Source organism: Falco rusticolus, chromosome 6 (genome assembly GCF_015220075.1).
Source record: "Falco rusticolus isolate bFalRus1 chromosome 6, bFalRus1.pri, whole genome shotgun sequence".
In the NCBI taxonomy this organism is placed as follows: Eukaryota; Metazoa; Chordata; class Aves; order Falconiformes; family Falconidae; genus Falco; species Falco rusticolus.
The window spans coordinates 48167944-48193591 of NC_051192.1; the positions used below are offsets into that span (position 1 = coordinate 48167944).

At 38.3% G+C, this 25648-nt stretch overlaps 1 protein-coding gene across 7 annotated transcripts in view; it reads right to left on the reverse strand.

Annotated features, from left to right (window-relative positions):
• The window catches only part of UTRN (utrophin), a 413274-nt gene that overhangs the window by 54627 nt on the left and 332999 nt on the right, over window positions 1-25648 (reverse strand). For all 7 annotated transcript variants that reach the window (XM_037392250.1, XM_037392248.1, XM_037392249.1 and 4 more), the window contains 3 exons: window positions 13458-13519; window positions 12387-12461; window positions 5356-5557 (listed from right to left, as the gene is read on the reverse strand). In XM_037392250.1, the coding sequence (XP_037248147.1) occupies window positions 5356-5557; window positions 12387-12461; window positions 13458-13519 (339 nt within the window). The remainder of the gene's footprint in view (window positions 1-5355; window positions 5558-12386; window positions 12462-13457; window positions 13520-25648) is intronic.

Consider the following 25648-nt stretch of genomic DNA (forward strand, 5'->3'; position numbering starts at 1 on the left):
CAAATGAACTGGACTTGTATTGTTTCACGGGGAAGGGTAGAGGAAAAAGATGTGAGGGGGATGAGGAAATAAAGAAATCCTTGATTTTGTCAGTGATTCCATTGTCTCTAGCTATGCACCAACAGGCTCTGGCCCATATGCCTCAGGTATGATCCCACTGTTGCACATTCATCCACTGCCAGTCTGGAGATTGCACAGAACCCAGAAGTAATTCAACTTTTAAACCTGCCAAAATACGCGGTAAAAAAAGGTACACATTGGTTCCAGGCATGGCAGGAGAATGGATTGTAAGCATATACTACAGAGAGGACTATTTTAGTGGGGAATCGGCTAACTAGATCATTTGGGCAAGGGCACAGGAGGGTACCATACTGCACACCTAGAGAGGCTGGATTGGGATCAGAGCACATGATCTGTCTTTGTTGCATAGTTTGTGCTCTCTATTCAGAGAGCAACCATTCAGCTGTTTCAGAGATCCAAAAATCAGCTGCAGAGAATAAAAAAAAGCTACTTTTTATATAAAGCTGATGACTGTCACTACTGTACAGTAACATAAGCAAATGAGGGAAAAAAGGGTAAGTTAGAGTGCTGTAGTGTCAGAAGAGAAAGAATGAACACTTTTATCCTGTATCTTAGTACAGGAGATACTGGAACTACAGGATGCAGAAGAGGAGAGGGTGGGAAGAACAGGTAACACACAGGTAACAGCGGCAACAGACATGAGTCATGCCTCATGAGTTCCCTTGCTAATCCTATAACAACTGAACTCCAGACAAATGAAATTACTACGATCCCAACCTCACTACATCAGGCACAGGCTGCATGGAGCACTTGGGAATCATATAATACAGTTTAGCACTACTTGGACACAGGAACATGTCAGCTATAAAACAGTGTGCTAAATCCTAAAAATAGCATTTCTGTTTCTGCTCAAACACCTAGGATATTCAACTACAGACATTAAGGCAGAGTTAAAATTTTCTGAGAGTATGTCTTTCCAGGAAAATGAGTTTAGCAAACTTTACAAATACTTTCTATCATCATGCAACTGTCATATGCAAACTTCATCCCTTTCTCTAAGTAACTTCCTAACACAAAACTTCTTTGACAGAAAATACAATCTACATCGTAGTCAAAACGAAGGCCTGTGGCACTTCTTTAAGTAAATTATAAAGGGAGTTCTCAGGACATAATGAATATTAGGTTGCTGAATATGAGACAATAAAACTATTGTTTACCAATGATATGCAAGTGTTCTGTAGCATTGTGATGACATAGACAGAGGTAATATATAAGCATTTTACATAAGCATATGAATTATGTGAACACCAAAGGGGCAAACAGCGATGGGTACAGCTGCACATGATGGCTAGCCAGGTAACAAAAAGCTGCCAGAGAACAAGATTAAGTGCATAATTAAGGATGAGTGACAACAGAAAACAAGATACGCAATATCAAGTCCAGAGGAACCCTATGTCCCCCAGGGAAAGGGGGCAATATCCTAAAAACATCAGCCACTAGCACGGAAAACTGGAGAAAAAAAAAGATAAGCCCACTTCAGTTCAGACTTCTCTTGCCAAATAGCTCTCAAGCCTAGTCAACATTGACCCTGCGGCTAAGGACTACCAAGGACTGTCGCTACTAGTTATCTACATTACCCAGCAACAGAAGGCAGCCTATTAGGTCTCTGAAGGTCCCCATAGATGCCTCCACTTGATCAGCCACAGAGGTCAGACAAAGGAGCTCATTTTCCTGCCCTGCAGAGGGCCATATCCTCTCTAGAGTGCTTAGTACTATTCATGGCCTGCTAAGCTACTCCTGCAGAGTCCTCTATGAATCAAGACAGCTATCACCAACACAAGGGAATGCAACTGGAGCGCATGCAGAAAATTTCCATCAGCTACCGTCAAAACCAGGGCATAAAGTTAAGGCTGACTGAGCAGGCCTCTCATCCTTCTCATTCTTCAGAAGTTCAGATTTTGCTGAAATTAAAGCCTGGGATATTAACTGAGCCTGGTGTTAGAATTTGCCAGGTATATGAGTGCAACAACAAATAACAAAGTTGTAAATCTTCAGGGGAAGGCTGGGTCATAGAGAATGATCATGAAAGACAGCTTTGACCATATAGAAAACGTTAGCGTAAGTGCCATACCATAGATACCCTTCCTAGACTAATGTACCAAAGAAATTAAATTCAAAAGAAGGCATTATTGAAAGTATCCTAATATCAAATAACCCAAGACAATTTAGAAGTTGAAATACAAAAAAAAAAAACCAGATAAACATTGGAAGACATTAAAAACAGTGCATGTAAGTTTCTTTATGGGTAATTCTGATTGAAATAATGAGCCATCACCCACAACTAGTACATGTACTCTTTATTATGTATGACAGACTTTAAAACAGCTGAAACAACTCATTTCAAGGGGCGTTAAGCTATTCCATTAGTACTGAAAGCTATCAGTCCATTGCATATAAATGACACTTGGAGATTTTAGCAAATGTGACCAGTATATAGCCTAGAACAATAACCACCGGTTATTGCTTGTGGATGATTTAGACATAGGTAAGCCTGGCCAAATGATTTCATAGAGCAAACCATTTCCTTCACAGCTCTCACTGTAAATTGCAATGCATTTATTTTTAATTTTATTTTTAAAAAAATTACTCTGGACTAACCAAAACAAAGAGCTCTAAGTTTGGAAAAAGTTTATAGGGCAGATGTTGCTGCCTGGAACAACCTTTGAGTCCTTGAAGAAGTTAAACTCATGAGTAAATTTAATGTTTCTCTCCTCGGCTTGAAGAATGAATCATTCCTGATCTGTCAGAAAATACCAGAACACAACAGACTTTTTCTAAAAATAAATTGCTTCTTTTCAAGGGCCAAAGACATCTGTAGGTAAGTCTGAAGAACTACTCAGTTTGCTATCAATCTGTGAATCAGTAATTAAATCTCAGGTTAATAGCATGCGCCTAACAGATGCTTTTTGTAGGCAGTTTAACGATTTGAAACATTGTATATGTATAACACCCGTGCAATAAACAATGGAAATGCCAAGACACAAATTAGCTCTTTTCTAAAGCCCAATTTAAAAACCCAAACCCAAACCCCAGCTTTAAATGGGTGCCTATTCTTTCAGATTTTTTTTTTGAGTGGATTTGAAAAGGGAGCAAGGAAACACATTGTAAGAGGTAATTTTATCTCAGAAAACCTTCATTCTCCATTTTGCAAACTTTGACTAAAGATTAGTCTTTCATCAGCTTGAAGAATTACCTACACTAAAGCTTTCAGCATAATAATAAGGGGAAATAGGAGCAACAGGGAATCCTACTGAAAGAAGGTTTTGTTGCTTACTACGTGCATTTTAAATATAAACAGATTAAACAACTGACTTGAACTGAAGTTAGGAAGCAAAGGTAAGCTGCAGAAAATACATAGGATTTGTGATCAAACTGAAAAAAACCACCAACTAGTAACTACAAAAAATTCTGACATTTTTAAACCTCTTATTCTAAATAACCAATAACATTTAAGTCAAGCAACCCACTTAATCTACGGCTCTATTTGCACGTGATGTGTTTACTCACTCACAATACAGAGCTCTGCAAAATAAAAGTAACTGGAGGAAGAACTTCCAGTCATTATTTGATATGCTCTCCCATTTTCCAGCAATAATGATAAGGAGTCCAACTAACAGAAATGTCACAATATTGAACAGCAATATTTGAATGTCAAAGCATAATAGGTAGTCAGCAAAAAGATAATAAATGGTCATATATACTCTGTTCCCCCCTTCCCTCTCCCCTACCACAATATTTAAAATAAAAATGAAAGATAAGATCCACAAAGTATAGGAGTGCTGGTGTGTAGTCCTCTAAAGGGAGAAAAAGCAAAAAGCTATGAACTGTTAGAATTTGGCACTGATTAAGTGAGTGAACACAGTGAAGATAATGCATACATCAACAAGTAAGAACTCTCTTTTGCATAGCCAGGTATAAGAATTTCTGTCATTATTTAAGAAATACTTTTGCTCTTTCCATCTTCAAATGGGGAGAAAGCAAAGAAATTTTAAAACTAACCTCATGCTGCTTAGAAATTCTGATCTGTGTTAAGTCTGAACTAAAGCATCTGTTCAATTATACACACTGAAGCGACCACCTGTGTATTGCAATACTGTCTTTATTCAGCTCCAGAAGAGTCCTGAAATGCCTTTGCTCAAGCAATGTAAGGAGATGCACTGTAGGGAATAGAGCAGCTGATTGAAACCAAGTCCTTTCCCCATTTTTGCTACAAAAGGGAGAACAGAATAGCAACCACACTAAGAAAAATGAGCAACAAACTCATGACTCAAAAGCACATCTAAATAAAAACATAGAGCCTGTAGGTCATGCAGACTGACATAGTGCATGGCAGGGCAGAGAGGGCAGAATTTGACATGCAGCAGAAGACAGACGTGTCTGGGGGCTCAGAAAGGACTGACCAAAAGAGAGGCTGCTGGGAGTGGATTTTTTATGTCCTCTGAGACTCAGTGCTCTCTCTGGAAACAGCAGACATGCATTACATAAATGCACAAGTTCTTTCTGTAAGCATACCGAAACAGTTTTGAGAAAAAGCCACAATCCAATGGAGAAACACAGCTTTGCTGCCAGGACCAGGGCAGGTGGATCACATAGCACCAGTATTCAGAACTGGTACAAGGCAGAAGCTGCACCTGCTGGAAGTGAGCCAGGACCGGGACATTGCTGACCCTCCAGAATCAGACAGGCTTTATTGCAGAGATCAGAAAAACCACCACTACACAGAGGATTCGGAACAGGGAGGTCAGGCAGGATTATGGCATGCAAGTAACTAAGTGTAAAATAAATAACAAAACTGTCACCACCTATACATCTGGTATGAATGGCAAACAATCTAGGCAATTTGGAACATTTATAGTAGGAACACAGCTTAAAGCAGTGTATCCAGATCTCTACTCATGTATACATATCTTGAAATCTTTTCATCCTTTCAGTGTTTCTTTGGTAGTAGTATAAAAGCAGTGTAATGTTAGTTCAGTGTCTCTAAGCAGGACAGCATGAGAAACATCTAATTGCAAGCAACTGCACTTTCATTACTGAGTCATGACCATCAAAAGATACAACTTTTTCTTAAAGAACTTAAATTTACACCATTTTTCTATTATCATGGTCACTTTCTCAAGAAAGTAACTCAGAAAAAATATAAAACAATTGTACAAGTCTAGCATTTTTGATGTCACATGCAAAAATTACCAGTTCTGTTTCCATGGTTTATACTTGCTTAATACAACATGAAATTCATAGGGTACACATTGGGAATAAATACTTGTTACTTACCTATCATATACATTGAGTAGCCAGTTAAGACACATGTCTACACAGAGAGGGACATTCACCATGTCTTTGTGTTTCTCCTCGAGTCCACTGTAGATGGTAGTGAGACAGCTGATCACATCCTGAACACCAATCAGTTGGTCATTCTGACTCAGCCTGTGCTGTTTGAAAACTTCACTTGTTGTGTTCAGGTCCAATAGGTCCACTAACAAGAGGCGATTTAAAAATAAAAATAAACAAAAAGGTGTGAACATAGATGCCCAAGCATAGCATTCACCGTAATTGTTCATGTGCATATTGTAGCAAGCACTGCAGACAATTAGCCAAAACCTAGCTTCCACTTAGTGAAAATCTGTGAGAAGTCAACAAACTTTTGGTACTGTATATTTAAAGAAACAGAATCAACATGAACACCATGGTGACAACGGCACAGATCAGAACATTCAAAAAGCCACTGAAGTAGCCTGTGTAATTACATAATACTAACTTTAGATGTGCATACACTGGGAGTCCACTACTCTTAGAGGATTCTTTACATTTACCATAAAGCAGAATCCCATTAAATAACTCTGACTTTTGATATATATAAAGCAAACCAAATATAAATATAAAGCAAAACAAAGCTGTAGTAATGTACTGAGGCCTGATTAACTGAATAGCATTGGCTAAATTAGGGCTTAAAAGAAAGCAGGGAGAGGGAAACAGGGGAATTATTTATTGTGGTTTTCCAGCACACTAAAAGTTATGCTTTCATGAAAAATATTTTTATCTCCTTCATTAAAGGATTCTTTCTATAATCATTTGGTGATGCTACAGATATCCTACAGGTGAAAAGGGTTTTGCTCCCCAAAGCACACAAACATCATTTGAAAATCTGGGGTTTGCATAGTGAAAATAAAAAGCTGTCAATGAGCTCTTCTAATTCTTTTTGCAAAATAAAGTGGAAAAGGAGGAAATAGTGTAAAAGAAGCAAGAATAATTTAAGTCAAAGGGTGATATAATCCTCAGTGACATTTTTTTACAGAAGTGAGGATTTTACGGGGGATGGGGGGGAAGCTGCAATGTATTATTATACTTGCTACAATGTATGCACCACAAAGTTGAGGTACATTCCAAGCTCATACAGAACTGTTTCTGAAGAGCCAGGAACACATTTACACTATAAATGTCATCTCTCAAACAAAATGAAACATGACAATCTCAGATGTGTTATAAATTGCTCTATACCAATAATGTTAAACAAGGACCCGGGAAGGGCAGGCTGTGCAAATCAGGGAAGTCTAGCTTGGTCTGGAAAGTAAGTACAGCAGTAAAAAGCAGGAGTAGGACAACACTAACCACTATGATCAATTCTGTCAAGAACTCAGTGAACTTCTACCAAAATATAAAGGTTATGGGCCAAAAGGCTACATTCCCAATCCCTTTTCCCAGTCTACCCTTCCTCATAGCACTGTAAAATGAGAAACAGTACCTTACCGCCCTTGCTTTTCCTCTCCCTCACTGACATCAGTACATTCTATTCTAACCTTACAGCATCAGACTTGAAGGGGTTTTACATTTTTTCACTTTTTTTTTTTTAAGCCCACCTCTTCAGCTTGCACACGAATGCCAGCCATGTATTTACCAAACAGGCAGACTGCCAATTGCAGCAAAACACCTTGCCACTAGTTTGACTTGAAGGAGCCCAAGTATGTGGCAGTACACTGCAGCATAATCTCCTACAGTAGCTGGAAAATATGTAATACACTGGAAAAGGCTCACAGCCCTATTTAAAATCAAAACAATACCAATGCCCCCCTCAATCACAATGCAACACAGACTAATTCTTTGAGGGGTGGAGGGAGGGGGTTGAAACTAGGTGCAAAACTACAACATGCTATCCAATCACATAAATATTGTACTCTGGAGAGATGGCCACTTTTCATGTTTTTCTTTCGTGACTTACAGAGGGGGAAAAAACCTCAAAATGATTGCCAGCAGTTTGCTGGTTTGGTTTTTTGTTTTTTGTTTTGGTTCCCCCTCCCCCCACCCCATCCCCCCTGCAACCTCTTTTTCTAAGGTACTTAACAATTGGCTAAAAGTAGGTAAGCAGCTTCCTAAACCAGACTGACAGCACCCCAAACTTTCCCTTTTTAAAGCCAGTGAAAACTTGGAATGCTTTGGTATGGTAGGAAGTTGTAACCTTTGGTTTTGGCTTAACAAAACTATCCCTGCACTGAAAATGGCCATTCAACAGACACTGGAGTGTCAGCCTGCTAACTTCACATCTTGATCTGCTGGCACCAAGATCTCACATTCACATTTCTGCCAAAGGATTCTAGAGGGAATCAGGAGAGGTACTTTCAGTATTTTCATACTAAAATTAAACTCTGTTAATGTACTAATACAAATTAAGAAAAACATACTCTTTTGGATGACACCATTCATGGAGAATAACCAGAGGAAATTGCTTCCATCCCTGCTTATTTCAGCACTCACCTGTCTGAATGAACTTTGGGTTCAGTTATCCCTGTCACGGTAAGGTCTACCCACTAGCAGCTCCCCTGGATCGGGCTGATGTAAAAAGGGATTATTTTCTCATTTCTCACTACTTTCCGTTTTTGAAAGTTTTTAAATAAACCGTGTTTATGCAGATGCGGAAAAGCTAACCTAAGACTCCATGCCATTGCTAGCACATCATCTACTGTACACAGCTTTTAGTGAAGTTTTGCAGTACCATTCTGCATCTGCTCAAATGTGCTGAACGACCAATTCTGCTATTAACCAACAAATGGACACAAGGGTCATTTCTTTCCTTTCTGCAGTGAGGAGACTTTCCGAAAGGAAAACTGTAAACAGAAACCACATCACTCAGCGTGGTTCAAGCAGATGTGAGTGACTGACTCAGGAGCAGGTAACTACATACAGCTACTTACGGCAAATTGGAGGCTGCTGCAACCCCACAGAAAATAGCCAGGCATTGCCATGGAACTTCTGTTTTAGAAAGACCTTGTGAATGACAGCAGTTCCTGCAAAAGACTAAGTGTCTGAAGTCTACAAGTCTACACAACTTTTGGTTTTAGTCCGGCATGCCTTAACGTTCATTCCTTGTGCAGCTGATATTCTTACTAGCATTCTTAAGTTTTACATCACCTAGAGGAGCTCAGTGACAGAATTCTGAATATACATGGTGATTTTGTTCCCTTTTTCCCTTCCAGTACTATACTTCAGTATCTGGGGCAACATCATTTCTTGAAAATAAGCTACAGTATGCTGCACAAGAATTAAGTATTATAGTCAGATCCTGCTGCTGCATAGCTGCCCAGTACAACTGCGACATAGGATATTCTCCATGGCCCCATTCTTCTTCGGCTACTGTGGCAAAGTGTTCTCAGTATGTTTGCCCCACATAACCTGCGACAGAGAAGCTAAGAATCTGTTTCTTCCAACCTGCAACCATTCTCAGCTTCCTGCAGAATGAATACACATAGGTACATACACACAAATTAGTCTCTGCAGGCATCTACCTTCCAAAATATACGAGGTGAAACATGACTCTACTTTCCTGCTTGTAAAGGAGGGTGGGGGGAGTGGGAGGGAATAACTTCCCCAGAACCATTTTTGACACTTAGCAAGGCCAAAGACTCAGAAGAGAGATCTGGCATCAGCAGTTTTCCAAAGCACAGCTCTCAAATTACATACTCCTGAACCTGCTTGTATAGCACTTAAACTGTTCCTCACTGCAAAGTCAGTATCAGGTGCAAGTGGGACTGTGCCTCCTGCTCCAGCTGTGCCTTTGGAATTCTCCCTAAAAAGGCCTTTGCAGGTATACACACACTGCGGCTGTGACAGCCATGTGTCACATTTTAATTTACAATGACCTCATTTTCCAGTGATTTGCTTTGACGTTTTCTTTGCCTTAAGCACATAAGCCCTTCTGAAGCATTCTGCATCCAAACACCTTCAAAACCCACCCACAATTAAAATTACAGGAAATAAAACGGAAGACTAAAGTAACTCAGGCCAGAGAATGAGTGGCAAGGGCACAAATGGTGACTCTTTCCCTACCTTAAAACAAAACATCAACAAATAAAAGTCAAGAAACAAATTCTAGATACGGCTTAACCCCTCTCCCCTTCCTCAGAGAAGAGGTGCTATCACATACTGTGTTTTGGCTATCTCAGAAGCCATTCATAGGACAAAATCAGGCCAAGAATTGTCACAGTCAAAGGGAATTTGACCTGTTCCCCGACAAGAAATAATCAGCTAAGCAAACCATGACAAAAGGAACAACACTGATTACATTTTTGAAAGTGGTCTTAAAATTGTGCCAGATCATAATGAGTTCCTGTTCAGAGACAGAAAATACTTGCAACACCTAGCTTTGTGGGTAATCTGCAATATCTTTCTTAAAAAGCCATAATGATGTGTTCTCACAACATTCTTACACCAATCCTTGGTCAAATATGTCCATGTAATAAAGACAAAGATTATTTTTTTTGGCTGTTGTCTCCTCCCATAAGGCAGAGAAGCAAGCAAATAGTTTCATAAATAACGAGGCAGATTGGATTGTAGAGATGACAGTTTTACTCCTGGCTTTTTCAAATTGGAATATTCTCTTTAGTTCTTATTACTTCCCTCTGCCCTCCTTCCATGCCCCTGCCCTGAAACTGGAGACAATATTCACTTTGATAGGAGGACACTTTTGAAACCTATGAATGATGAGAGCTAACCATTGCAGTTATGACAGGAATTGATATATTTTGCAGCAAAAGCAAGAGCAGGATGTTCCTCCTCAAAGCTTACTAGAAGCAGTGAAAGCAAAGTTTGTTCTATACGGATCGCTAGACAATCTGTATGCCTGTCAGAAATAGGCAGCATGATTAGCATCCATCACGTGCAGTCTGCTTTTTCACTCTTCCTTGGGGAGCAGCACACACAAGGAGAATTTTGCTTTCCTTTTGGTTTTTAGGTACATGTTGATGCATACTTTATACCCTGCACACTGATAAGCAGGAAGCTCATAATGCTCTTTAGTCTTGCTAGTGTAAACTATAGATGAAACTACAGGCTTTGGTGGGACCATATCTCTTGCACAGAGAAGCTCTAGGCTATGCCAAAGAAATACAATTTTTCTTTCAATACCATCAGATTTTCAATACCTTCAAAGGATAGGTTCTGGTTTTTTCCCCCAGGATCTTGAACTCCATTTGAAATTTTGTAAGAAGCCAGCACAGCATATAAAGAAGTGGTGAGAGGTACTCCCAGGAGCCTGTGCTGTTACACAGATGCACTCTAGCTTTCTGGAGTAGCTAGCTACCATCTCAGGCACAGTTTCATTTGGTATAATGCACACTTGAAGTTCAGCTAAGAAGCTACTGTCAAGATCTGACTGCTCTTTTCTAGGCTGGAAAGAAAACTAAAGACCTGGAGAGTAGAAAGGGACCCCTTTTTGTGCAATTTTGCGCAACCCCTTCCTTGCTTTCATCTTTAGGATGGCTTTGCACTTCTTGTGTTCCTAATCAGACTGCAGTTCCTACTCACCCTTCAGGGCTGAAAAGTCCTTTCACAGCAAGGACTCCTGAATTTAGTAATGCTGTACAATATTTGCATACCAGTTGTTACTAGGATCTTTCAAAAGGTCTTTCAAAAAATCTGTGGTCTTCACACTCATTCACAACCAACACCTCCTTCCAAAATTGTCCTGTTTCCATTGTTTTCCTACTTCACTCTTATTTACTTGGTGGCAGATGAGTGGATTTATGTATTCTCTTTTCCATTCATAGTCCTAATAACTTTTAAAATCCATATCCCCATAATCTCTGCCAATTTTTGGCACTCCTTCCTTTTTGTACACCTTAGTCTCCCCAGTTCCAGCTAGTTTTCTTCCACACACCTTCTCTTCTCTGCCTTCTCACAAAATCTCACTTTAAAAAAAAAAAAAATACCTTTTTTGCTCTTTCCGTTATCTTCCTTGACTTTATATCTTGCCTTTCTCTATAATGTAAACCATTTCTGCATTACATCAAACTATTAGGTCAATCCCATTTCTCCAAAATAAGCATTGAGCAGTTACAATATAGGTCTGCTCCCTCAATAAAGTATCATCTTTCTTATTCTCATCTTGAATTCTCAAGTACGATGCAAAAATATCAGTGTGCATGAACACTGAACATACAGGAACCTTGGAAATTAAGTAGTTTAGACAGCCGAGGCTGTTCAGTAGATCCTTTCCTTTCCTGCTGATGAAACCTATCTGCTCTTCAGAGTGGACTGTGGCTGAATTAGATCACTTAAAACCAGAGACAAATGCCAGCACAGGTCTGGGCAGAATATCCAATGTGCACATTAAACGCATTGTTATTTCCTACCTAAATTTAAGACCCTTCCTCAGATTCCCAATATATATATATATACACACATATACTATTATTGCTAATACTAGTAGTTTGGTTTTTCCTAGTAGCTTTTTGTGATTAAAATGTACAGCAACACCAACGACCTATAACCAGCTATACAGATCTGTATCCTTTACCCTCACACTTTGAGTGGTCTGAACTCTTCTTTAACTGGAATTCACACAGCAAGATATTCTTTCTGAGAGGGAGGAATATTTCTGAAGTTATACCTAGCAGCAGTAAACACACACAAAAAATGGAATAGAACTCTAAAATATAATAAAAAGTCTGAGTTTACGTCAAAGGTCAGCATTTTAGCTCATATAATTTTACATTGGTTTGTATCAGCTTGTATCAAGAACAGTATGCAATAATCAAGTTGAGAGCTCCAGAATTTATTTTCCTATCACTTCTCAAAGTATTCTTAGTGGGCATATTATTTCAACTTACCTGCTACACTCCTTTTTTCATTAATTGAATTCATTTATTTGCAATAATGACACCTACTATTGGCAATTCTTCCTGCCAGTTTGCTGGCTGACGATCTGTCAAGGATGTATCTAGTTCCTTGTTAAACGTTAATGTTGTTAGACTTAAGTTCACCCTCCCTTCCCTAAGTACTGTAGAGAAACAATTTGTCTCAAAGGCCAAACTCACAGCACAGTGCTTTCTGCAGTCTTCGGATTTTGATGGCCGTACGGTAGGCAGAGAAGCGTACGTTGTTCAAGTCAGCTGAAACAGCAGAAAAGAAATATGAGCAGCGCTAAAAATAGAGTCCGTAAGTTTCCTTTACATATAAATTTTCACATTTTGGAAGAAGTCTGATATCCCTCCTCTTCTCTGCAATGAATTCATAGGATATATCAGAACAAGTAAAACAAACTGAGAAGCTGGGACCTCAGCCCAAGCCACCTGCAGGGAAACCCTCCTGACTGACAGTCCAGGGCCTTCACAGATTGGCACACCAGAAATATCCTGACACTATCTTGGCACATGTAATACATATCAATATATATAATAGAGTTTTACATACATATTATGGAGCATTAAGTAGTTTCCAGACAAGTGCTCAAATACAGTATGTTTCTCCAATAATTTACAACTCTGATGGACAACACAGAGCAGCAAAGGTCACAGCAACAGAGGAAAAATGGCTTTTTAAGCTATAATTTCTATGCCATGACTTTGTAAACAGTGCTTTTAAAGGGACAGTCAGAGAGCCATAAATTCTATTTTAGAAACTGATAGGTATAGTAACATTTTTCCTCATTTAACAGTACTTTACCCTTTTCACTCCTTAGAAAAGGAGATTTCACCGTAAACGTAGATGTTAGCAGGGCATGTTGAACTAGTTGTAAAATAATATGGTTGAGACTTTACTGATAGTATAACTGCTCTGATCTATTACAAAAAATTAATTCCCTGCAGACTGGCATCCTGCTTTAAACACACAGAGAGCCTGCATCATTGGACAGTCCCTTGTGGATTTAAAAGAAATAAACAAGATACTGCATTAAAGCATAGAGTCAGAGCATACTGTTCAGAATTAATATTAAAGGCAATACATGATGTGATCAAGGCAGTAGAGTTTTGTGCAAAGTGTCTCATCAGAAAGTGGGAAAGGCTCTGTTACAGTTCATGGCAACTCTGACACGGTCAGCATACAAATGCAGATTTTACTAGTGGAATGAACATTACACAACAGTTTACTTTAAGAAATTCACTCACCTAAGGACTGGAAGAGATCAGTCATTTTAGGATGATCCCAACAGGTTGTCTGTGTCTCATGACTACAATGGAATGAGGTAATAAAAGTTTCAGGCAACACACACACTTCCAAAGAACAAACCCCCAAAGATATTCTGATTTTCTGTGTTTAAGTGGCAAAAAAAAATCCCTCATCTCTTTAATTAAAATGCACAATTTGGGCCACATGGCTCCTTGATTGTTTTAATCACAAAGTTGGATAGACAATAGCATACCCATACTAGGAAAAAATACAAATATTTACTTTTGATTCTAAGTGTGACTGTATCAGTTGAACTCTGACCCTGCAACTAAGAGGCACATTAATAAGGTAAAAATGCAAAATTTCACTGCTGTAGCACAATCAAAATATTTTTTAAAACACTTTAAAAATAAAAGGCATTGAGGTTTTATTTCAAACTTCGTTGCACACCTGAACACACGATTTTAAGATTTACCTGTAACACATTTATCATAGAATCATTTAGCTTGGAAAAGACCTTTGAAGATCAAGTCCAGTGGAAAGCCTGATCGATATTCACACCCTCAACCGATAGGTATCTTCATTCAGGGTTTGTGTTCTCACACAACAGAGATTTCAATAGGCAGCATTGCTTAACCCACCTTTTAGCAGTGCTGCTTCGATTCACCAGGGTTTCAAGTATGCAACAATAGAGGTCAAAACATACATTATGTCAGGTCTACAAGCCGCATTTTATTTGTATTTATCAAAATTAATTGCTGGAATGATTACACATTCTTGTCTCACAAAGTATTTACATTTGAAGTAGACTTGTAAGAAAATTAGAGAAGTTGTGATCATAGCATTCCCTTTAAAAGTTAATAATGAAAATGAAATTATGCTAGGTAAGAAAATCTAACAGCAATAAGCAGAGAATACCACTTATTTAACCTTTGTTTCTATTTAAAAATTGTTAATGTGCACTTCCCCCCCCATACCGGTATAGTTGGTTGCAAATAATGTCTTTAAACGGCACGTTGCCATTAAATGTACTGGACTGTATATTCAGCTGGTATATACAAATTGCTGTACCTCAGTCGGTGTGCAATAGCTTATTATCACCGATATTTTTTTTTTTTTTTTTGATTGAGAAACCAACCAAGAATGAACCCTTTTATGCTAGGTGGTACAAAAAAACCCCAACCAACCAAACCAACAAAATAAAAACAAAAGTAAGGGATAGAATGTTTCTGCTCCCAAGTGCTGCAGAGGCAGGACAGGTACTAAAATGAGAAGGCAGGCTCCAAATAAGGTGCTGAGGGCCCTTCACATTACCCTTCAAGGTACACTAGTGGAAAATGTGTGCAATGGGTCTGTGCCCAGGGGATGTGATCCCCACTTTATGTTTGCTGCACCAGCATGATGTTTCCAGCTTTGGGTCTGGTCTACATCTCCATGACCAGCTTCTCCCTGTCATTGGGCTTAACGCTCTGCCATAGGTCTCACTTGTATATCTGGTACCATCACAACTTTGTGAGATGGTTTTCGTGGAAGGTCACAGACAAAATATGTAATTCCTATTAATTTTCCCTCTTTGCGATTATTCCCTAGTAGATTGGTAGATGACTGAAAGGAGGGAGAGGCCCTGCACGTGATTACGTATAAACTAAAGAGATTTATACAACCTGCAATGAAAACATCTTCTGTTAGACCTTGATCAACTCTGAAATACCATGGTAAAACCTCCCCATTTCAGAAGAACATGGAAATACATCTTTACATATGAACACATATTTCCTGAACTCAAACGCTTATTTGGTTTCAGTTTGATAATAATATCCCATTAATTACGTTCACATATCAAATTCCAAATTATGTAGTCAAAGCTCTGAACTCTAAAGCTAAGGAATACTAGTATCTAAATCAGTGTTTGTGCAGTTTCTGGAAAGACACTTTTAAAACAGCACTATGTTTATCCTTGTCCAGAAAAGTCATTTGAAAAACAAGTATCCTGACAATTATTTCCTTGGAAGGGGCACACCAATAAATCATCATGAAGCCAACAACAGAAAAGGATGTATCTGGGTTTGGTGCTGTGCCAAGGTAAAGCCAACTGACTGTCCAGCATTCTCAAAAAACCTAGTATAAAAAAGCTACATACTAGAAGAAGGAGAAGATATACATCTTCTGTAAACAGGAACAGAAAATGTAATAGTTCACACTGATCAACTTATTTAATAACCTCAGAACTAGTCCTGTAGCTGTCAAATACCTGCACCATCATGTTAAATGGGATGGTGTCATTATGATCTTGACCATTTAGAATTTATTTCTGTTGACAAAACCCATTGCAACTGCCCACAGAAATGGATCCAATATGTGATCAGTTTAATAAAGCTTGTTTTAAGGAAATTGTTTTACCTCAAGTTCCCTGACCAAGAACCCTGTCCCCCCTGGCAAAAAACAAAACAAAACAAAAAAACCCAACCAACCACACACAAACAAACAAACAAAAAAACCAGGACCAAGACTGGTGATTTTACTATCAACATCATAAGTGAAAAAGATTTCTTAGGATTTTCTGAGAAAAGACTCTAAACACCTTTGAACTTCTATGCTAAAAGTAAAGGTAGGTGGCAGTACTGTGACAGAAACTTTAGATATATGTGTATATGTAAAAATACATTTCACTGTTTAAAATGCTGAAATATTATTGTAAACACTGCATGTAAACAACCTGCAATTTAGCTGAGTCAGATCCTATTTACAGCCTTAGAAACTATCATGTCAAAATTAGCTGTGATGGTAAAGGACTTTGCTGAATTGCAGCCTTTATTTCTCAGTTCACTATTTTCCGGCATTAAAAAATTTGTTTCCACAAAGAAATCTATTTCCTACTTGTGGGGTGCTGCAAGAATCTCACCTGGGAAGTGCTGCAGAAGTGCAAAGCTTTATCAGCAGCCAATGCCTCCCTACACAAAGAATGAATCAATAGCAGAAGTTGATTTAAAACTCTTCTTTTTTAGCAATAAATCATTAAATTTCATTAGGCCCAGATACCTTCTCTTTTTTTTTTTTTTTTATTATTAAAAGAACAAAAAAAAAGAGGAAAAAAACAGTTAAATACTTGGATAAATTGTTCCCTCCCTCCCCTCCAGAAATATAGTGATGTACTCCACTACGCATCTGTAATGCTTAGTTAGGATGTGGGCAGATTTAATTGCAATTCAGATTCCAGCTTCTAAGTAATTTATAAACCCATATGCAATGAATAACAGCTGATATTACTAAACACTTTCCTTAAATCAAGTTTCCAAGATTTAAGAATGAACAACAGTTTCATTGTTGAAATGGTATCCTTTAAGTACATAGTTTCAGCAGCAGCTTTATCTGAAAGACTGAAAACTGCTTTAATCGTGACATCATACCATGCACAAAATGTTAGTTTTTCTATTTTGCTTAACATGAATCAGAAGAAAGTGGAGGAGTTATTAAAATCTGTGTGTCCTGCACTGTCATCTTGTTTTTCTATTTAATGTAGTAAATACCTGAACAACTAAACTTTCTCTTTAACAGAAAGGCACAGAACATTACATTTATACCTAATAAAATAACAACCAGAAAATATTTTTATTTCTCTATTTTCATTTGAAAATTACATACATTTGTGCCAGACAGTTCTTTCTTATGCCACATGGGTTATATGAGAAAGGAGGCCCAATGATCATTATCTGGTGGAACTGAAGACAAGAGAGAATCCCTTCATCCAGGCTTGTCCATAATTACCAAAGTCAGTACTACCTGACAGCTGCTGAATGACTACACAAGGTGAACATGACTGTGCCAGCCTAATCCCAAAACACGCTGCAAGAAACCATCTGTAACAGCTGAGCAATCTCGTACACAGATCCAGCAGAGAAAAGGAATGGGCTCAGAGTGAGTGAATCGCCAGCTCAACAGTCTGTTCGGGTCAAAGGAGGTAACAACTCCACTGCTGTGGGCAGCGTTGCTACTTCCACTGAATATATTCCATGGATAAGCTTAATTTAACACAGAAGACATCACAGCCAGACTACTCTGGACAGAGCTGAGGAGAAAAAAAATGTGACTGTAAATTTAAAAAGATCTGTAACAAACTGTGGGAGGCAGGAAGAATCAGTCTCAGCAGTGACTTTTCTTAATGCAGAGTTTTGTTTGGTAACAGTTTCATAATATGCAGGGACATTTATACGGACACAAATAGATTTTCACAGGAAGAAAAAAAAAAAAAAAGGGTGTGCAGATAACCTTCCAATGCTACAAATAAAACTGTCAGAGAAAGGAGTCATTTTATTAGGCGCTCCAAACAGGAGACAAATGCAAGACAAAGTGCTTTCCGGTGATTTGGTTTGTAAAGCAGCAATTTGAAACAAGATTCATCTTGCTTTGCTGTACCTACAGTAGCTTTTGTGTTATTGATGCAATACTAACACAAGCAGACCAAGCACTGAGAAATGCTCTCAGAAAATTGCAGTACTAGAGGGTCTGTAAGAAATGAGGCCAACTTGATGAAATTGGGGGAGATCTTTCTGACCAGGATCTTATAGTTCTTTTTTATGCAAGTTCATAAAATAGCAACCTATTTTAAAATACACACTGCAGTAGTCAGTTACTGCCCAGAGAGTAAAAGCAGACTTGGATGTTCCCTTGCTTCTCTGATACTTTGCTCAGTAAACACAAATAACATACAAGGCATGAGACCTACAAGAACAAGGAAATTGATAAATGAAAGATTACCCACTTTTATTTTACATGTATATGTGAAAGATGTCATCCTTAGAGCAAAGGACCAGAGATTGCTAAATTGCAGTTACTAGAGTTACGAAAACAATATAAGCAAATAAAGCAGTATGCAATTCACTCACAGAAGCACCCCAGTCATTTTGATTACCAGGCAAAATAATTTCAATATGTCATGAAGAGACCTCCAACTTGATTCCTCTGGAGGCCATAACTTACTTTAAGTCCCAGAAGGCCATTAGGTAGAACTGGATGGATTGTTTTTACCACAGAAAGACAAGAGGAAGACTTCAGAAAATTCAGCCCTACTAGCAAGTATCTGCTAAGAATGTGAAGAAATGCTTTTCTGTATTTTTCTGTAGAAAACAATCTGTAACTCCCAATGATGGAAAACTAAGCTTGCAAAGAAGCTAATGGAAATCTATATTTGGAGTGATGCTGAAGTTAGATGGAAGAAAAAATGAATTTTACATGATAAATTGTGAAAATACATGAGGACTTCATAATTTTTACTCATCTCACTGAACTTCTGAAAAGACTCAAACCAAGCATTTAACCAAGAGCAGATGCACCTATACTCTTCCCTCTCTGTTACTACTGTGGCAGTTCTGTCCCAGGTTGCAGTGACACGCCAAGGAGCACCTTCCCTTGCAAGTACTCTACTAACTTCTGGAAGAAGTTGTAGAGTGAGTTGATATTTGCTTTGAATGAAAGTGAACAAGTTAGGCTCAAGTTCATCTTTCATGCAGATGGCACTGGATAAAAAGAACTTTTCAAGGTCTACAGGAGCCTAGGTTACGAGATCGAGATTTCATTCTGCACAGTAGGTAGTGTAAGATGCAATTCTGCTACCACAGAAGTGAGGTGGTCTACACCTCAGTAACACAAATGGTGTGAACATGTTACATCTTCCCATATGGTTCAGTCAGGGAAGAATTAAAAGCATTTCACTGATTGAGCCACAAGATAATTAATTCAGCCTTTTTTTTTTATTGTTAGTATTGGAAGACTGAGTTATTCACAGTAAGAGTCTCCTAGGTCTTTTCTGCCAAAACTTATATGCATCCATGAATAGATTACTTGACAAAACAGTGTAATTTAAAAAGTCCAAATGCATTTGTGCAAATTTCACAAACTAAAAAGAAACATTATAACCATAACATATTCCAAATTTAAAGAACTACATATTAATGAACTGCTCTAAAGCTTAAATGACATTTACTCTTGCAATCTGTTTCTTTTCCATTATGTTTGCTGGCAGCTTTCTAATTATAATTGGCAAAGATAATGCAAGTTAAAAACACTTTCTGGTGGTAAATAAAGAGATGAGAAACAGTTAGCATGTCATTAAACTTGTGATCTCTAGAAATAAGAGAACAGTCCTTTTGAAATGAGTAGAGTAAGTTGTATATCTCCAAGTGTTTCAAGCTGTCCAAAGAGTTGGGGGGTGGGGAGCTGGGGAGAATTTTTTTTTTCAGCTTTTTGTCTACAAAAAGAAAAATAGAGACGCGTTTGTGGGTTTTTTTATCATTTGTTAGCACAGACAAGGCCTATGTCTGTGTTGATCATCACCAGCAAACGCCACAACAGCACCCACTAAAACAGTACTCTGGCATTATGTTAAGCAGCTTTCTGTTCCTGTAGTCATCTGCACAAAACATCACCTGAACTCAGAACTCTGACTTTGCTGCCCTTGCCAAATTTCAAATGGCATAGCAACATCCCCACTTTATATAAATAAGTTATGCTGCTTTATCTAGATAGTGTGTTTTTGGGGTTTTTTTTTACATCCATTAGAAAATGCTAGTTTGTGGTAAAAAAGAGTGAGCGTAACACACTGCAAGGGTAATGTCTGTTAAGAGGTTGGTGGACCAATTTCTATGCAGATATTTTTTTAATCTCATCAGAGAAAAGGTACTACTACATTTCTTTAATAGAAAATGAAGACCAGCACAGGAACTGGTAATTGAAGAAATTCTCAGAAACTGAAACCTGTATTATGTCTTTCTGCAAATTAAATTTTATTTTCGCTTCTAAGGGAAATAATTCTTATAAGAATGGGATTGTGGTTATAACTAGAATAAAAAAAAAAAAAAAAGTTAAGTTTCCCAGTTCCATTAGTTCTGCCCCTCTTCCCCATACAGGGGGATAAACCAAACATCCCGAAAGACTTCCTGAAGAGTCTTGAAAAAAAATGGAGAAGCAGAAAGCATTTTATTCCCATCCCCCATGAAGTTGAACATGATACAGAAGGTGACAAAATGGGATTCTCAAGATGCTGGTGCTGCCAGACTCTTTGCAGGATTACAGAAAAGTAGCCAGGGCGACTATGGAGTTTGATATTGATCAATGTAATGATTATACCAAGAAATTGCTCTCCCTATGTAACGCCCTGTATGAGATTAAACTCACTGTGACCCTTTCTGTATTACCCTTTTGCTTCTTCTGCACAGTACAAATATCTAATAATTTATAGCATTGAAAAGTACACAGCTAAAGAACACTTAAACTAGTTAAAGGGACAACAGTGAGAAATGCCTGGGTAATTATGTTTTCTGCACATGCCTTCAGTTCATTGTGTTTTCCTCAAAGATGTTTTACTGATCATACATAGAGTCTCCTTTACTCTTCTGTTTCTCCTTAGAATATTTTTATTGAAGTATTAATATAGGATGTATTTTTTTCATTTTCTGTTATAGACGCCAAGCATGTCTCTGTGATTCAGATAGTTATAAATGAGCAGCAGAAAACTCTCCTTAATTAAATCTCAAATCTTTGCAAACCAATCTATGAAATATGTATTCAAGTTTGACAAACCTTTTGTCCAAACTTCACACTTATTACCAATAGTAAATACTGTGCCTGCTGTGTTGTATCCCCCTCCATACTGCTCATTAGTCCCATTCTCATCTATAAAGTATGAAAGACTAAGCTTTTTTTACAGCATTGAGATTTTACAGATTTGGGTTTCATTGGTTGAATTCTACTGCGACAAGAGAAGACCCAGACTACCAAAATACAAAAACTTCTATGAATTGTCATTAAGAAAAAAAATCAAACAGAAAGCAAAACTGACTAAATAAAATCACATCAACAGAGGCAGAGCCATTTGGCAAATTTGGTTTACATAGTAAGGTAATTCACAAGGAGAAAAGAGACAGGCTGAATCACATGAGTAGGTTTGATTCAACCAAATATCTGACATAGCCCAGGGCGCACACACCTTGATAAACCTAGGTTCAATGAACTATAAATTCTTCTTCCAGCCAAGCAGAATAACGACTCCTTTCCAAGATGCCCCCAAACCAGACTGCTTCTCTCTGAACTTAGAGGGCAGAGGAGTTTGTACACTGGCTTTATAATATTTCACATGCTTCTGCTACTTGATTAAATACAACCCCAGAAAGGGCAGACATGCCAACTGTTAGCAAATGGGGTGCAGAAAGCAAACTGGACTCCAAAGCCACCATGGTGTGCTGGCACACTAAGCATGTCTTTCCCCAAGACACTTCTCTCTGTGTGTGTAAATGCAGGTTACTTCTGGGATCATGAAACAAACAGAATAAATGCTGCTCATCTGAAAATACAGACATCTTGCATCATTTTGACATTCTCCTTACAGATTCACTGCTACCTAAAATGCTCCCTCCTACCTTCTCAGATGCAGTACCGTAATTTTTTTACAAAGACTCTATTCTCCATGTGCAATAAAACCACAAAAAGTGCAGTATTTTTATGTTAAATACTCTTCTTAACCGAGGTACAACTACCTCATCATCTTCACCTATGTCATATTCTGACTATTTTACATTTCCTGTTCAAGGACATTTGCAAAAAGCAATAGAAATGAAGAAAAGGTATGATTTATGGTTTTCTAAGAACAGTGTATATTCTTACTAAGAATTGAAGTACCCTGATTTCAACTAGCATTTATTTCCCTTTCAAAATTAATTTTTTAAAAAAATCTCAATTTCAGCCACCAATCATTGAATCATACTTTTGTTGTCCTTGTTCTGCTGTTTTTCTTCCTTATCCCATAAAATGTAAAACCAGTACCTTAAAACGTCTCTCTGCACATACAAGTCTTGCTGTAAAGACAGTAAATATAACTGCTTTTGAATGTATAGTTATTGAGACTTATAACTGTTCCTTCTACTCATGTTGTGTTTTACAAAGGAACTTTGTTCAAAGAGGTTAGTACAATTAAAGAAAAAAGAAAATTAAGTTGATCTTTGCCTCTTTCCCAGAATTTCTTTCCATATAAACAACCACCATTAGATTCTGTTGACTGTTGTCTTGATTTGTATTACAAAAGCTCATGCAATCAGTCCAATCAAATAAGTTTGTGTGTCAGCATGGTTTTCCTCCCTTCTTTAAACTATAGCTGAAATTAGGGATTAGATGAAGATTTAAAAGGATATTTAAAGCTAAGAAGACTCTCCAGCCTGATCATACAAAGCAAATGAATTTCAGAATCAACTCTTTTCTGCTTTATTTTCTACAACTGTTTTACCTAGCTGCTGCTGCCAACATGGAAGTTTAGGTCAGTAAGCAATAAGAAATGAAGGAAACTGCCAAGGTCAGTCTGCTTGTCAGACTGTGGAGCTACTGAAATTCAGTATTCCTCCTCAAGCTTTTTGAAATAAATAAATCCTACAGTTACATGTAACACTATTCTCTTTCAAGACACAAGAATCAAAGCATTGCTTCAGCATCATGTATCATGTTGAAAGCAGGGAAAGATTACTGGAAAAGTAACCTTTGAGATGTGTTAGTTAATTCTGTTGACTTCATTACAGCCATCCTCAAAACAACCCAGTGGTCTCTGCTTCTATAAAGACCTCGACCCTCACAGAACTTGCCCTACTCTTCTGCCCTTTTATCAAACTTCCTGTGCAAGACCATTGAAACAAATTCTGAGAGATGCTGGGCGTTATTTTGCAGGCCCAGTTGGCTTCATTCCCCAGTCTAGCTGCAGGGCAGCCAATACACTACTATCAAAGCAAGCCCACAGTTATCAGCGGATACTTTGCCACCAAGTTGTGTGCTTGCACAACTGCAATCTAGTGCACACAGGAAAGACTTTCCTCTTAACTATTCATGATAAAAAAAAGATTTCTCAAAAACTGAACTCTGGCTGATGTGAGGCAAGGGAGATGCCCAGAAACTAGGAAAAAAAAAAAAAAAAGAAAAAAAAAAAAGGGATTATGTAGTATGGAAAAAGGATATACATGTGAAATAGTAAAGTTAAAAATCTTTGCTTTGCTCAGCACAGATAAGCTTTTAATCCTGGTCAGTTCCATCTGTTGTGGTGCTAGGACTATCCATCCTATCTCTATCCTCCAACTCTGAATGCACTGGGAAGCTTCACAGACTCCTTTGCAGGCAAACTTGTATCCATTAAACGCTCCCAACTTCAGCTACCAGCTCTGATCAGGTAGAGCATGAACGTGAATCGCCATCTTTCAATGCCTACTAGAGGCATACCCACAAGAAAAAAACTCTTTCAAGGTAGTTTCCTCTTGCTCTCTGTAGTTTGATACTTCAGCATTTTCTCTGAATTATTGCTATAGGTGTGATCCATCCTCTCCTCTTACACTTGGGGCTGAGGGAAGAACCTCTCCTCCAGCATGTCACAGCTTTCTGTCTCCTTCTGCAAAACTTTTCAGCAGAGGCACAAATGCTTTTATAGACAACTCAAGGATCTTCACAGTAGGTTTTTCTTTTCCTGTTTACTTACTCAGACCCTTAAAAAATATTTATTTTCAAATCATAGTCTAAAAACAACCGTCACACCTCAAGAATGATGGCAACAGGTTTGATTGACATAGCTTTACCGTTACCCTGCTTTTCAAAGCTCTCAAGCACTCATAAATTGTTTGAGGCACAAAATGTAAAGTCAGATTTATGACAGAGCAATATGCAATAGTATAAAATCCTCACTGATGTTCTTTTAGAATTAATTATCTGCATGTACAATTCGTAGTCAGCCAGCTGATTGTGAGCCAGTAGTGTGCCCAGTTGGCCAAGAATGCCAACAGCATCCTGGCCTGTATCCAAACCAGCGTGGCCAGCAGGACGAGGGCAGTGATCGCCCCCCTGTACCCGGCACCGGTGAGGCCGCACCTGGAACCCTGTGTTCAGGTGGGGGCCCCTCACTGCAAGGCAGACACTGAGGTGCTGGAGCGTGTCCAGAGACGGGCAACGGAGCTGGGGAAGGGTCTGGAGCACAAGTCTGACGGGGAGCGGCTGAGGGAGCTGGGGGTGTTTAGTCTGGAGAAATGGAGGCTCAGGGGGCACCTTCTTGCTTTCTGCAACTACCTGAAAGGAGGCTGTATACAGGTGGGGATAGGTCTCTTTTCCCAAGTAACAAGCAACAGGACATGAAGAAACAGCCTCAGGTTGCACCAGGGGAGGTTTAGATCAGGCATTAGAAAAAACTCCTTCACCAAGAGTGTGGTCACACATTGGAACAGGCCGCTTAGGGACATGGTAGAATCATCATCCCTGGAAGTGTTTTAAAAATACATAGATGTGGTGCTTAGGGAATGGAAGTCCTGGGTTAACAGCTGGACTTGGTGATCTTAAGGGTCTTTCCCAACCTAAACGATTCTATGATCCTACAGATTTAAAACACCTACTTTTCCCCCAAACTTAAAGTGATAACTTTTTAACACAGATTTCCTTCAGCCAAGAATGAACTGCTTTGGGTTTGGCTTAGTATACACTGTACGTTCTTAAAATTTCATTTACCTCTTTGGCAAAAAGCTATACTTCTCTCAAAGCTGCGATCTTTGACCTTTAAAGTACTGGCAAACAGTACACGGAATGAGAAAACCCAAGTTAAGGACTGTCCGAGTAGAAAATATCAAAATCTCCATACCTCCATACCTCGGTATTTATTTTTATTTTCAAAATAAATATCTTGACTATTCCTCTTGGTAAACAAGGTATTTGTATAATTTTTGTCAATATTTACATTAATGTTAAATTTTCCTTAATATCAAGCAGTATAAAAATGTTTATAAAGTAAATGACAGTCAACGTGTCTACTTCTGAAGGAATTTTGCACAAAATGATGAATGGTCTCTATAGATATTAGTCACCACTGTTCTGCTATGGGTTATAACCTTTGCATTTTAAAATACATTATGTATTCAGCTTTTTTCCATTTACTCTACAGTTTATACTCTGGATGGGCCACACACATAAGAACAAGCCTGGTTTGGATACCGGAATACTGATACCGTATTCCACCGGAGCATCTTTGCTGTTCCCTGTGTGTTCAAGTGGGTTTTTAGCTAGGTTTGTCATTGATTTCTTTTTACGTATTTCTAAATTATACAGTATGCAAAGCAATAAACATGAAAATTTGTAGTATATGAGCATAACACTGTGAAGAGAAACTCTTGATAACATTTCTAATTACTAC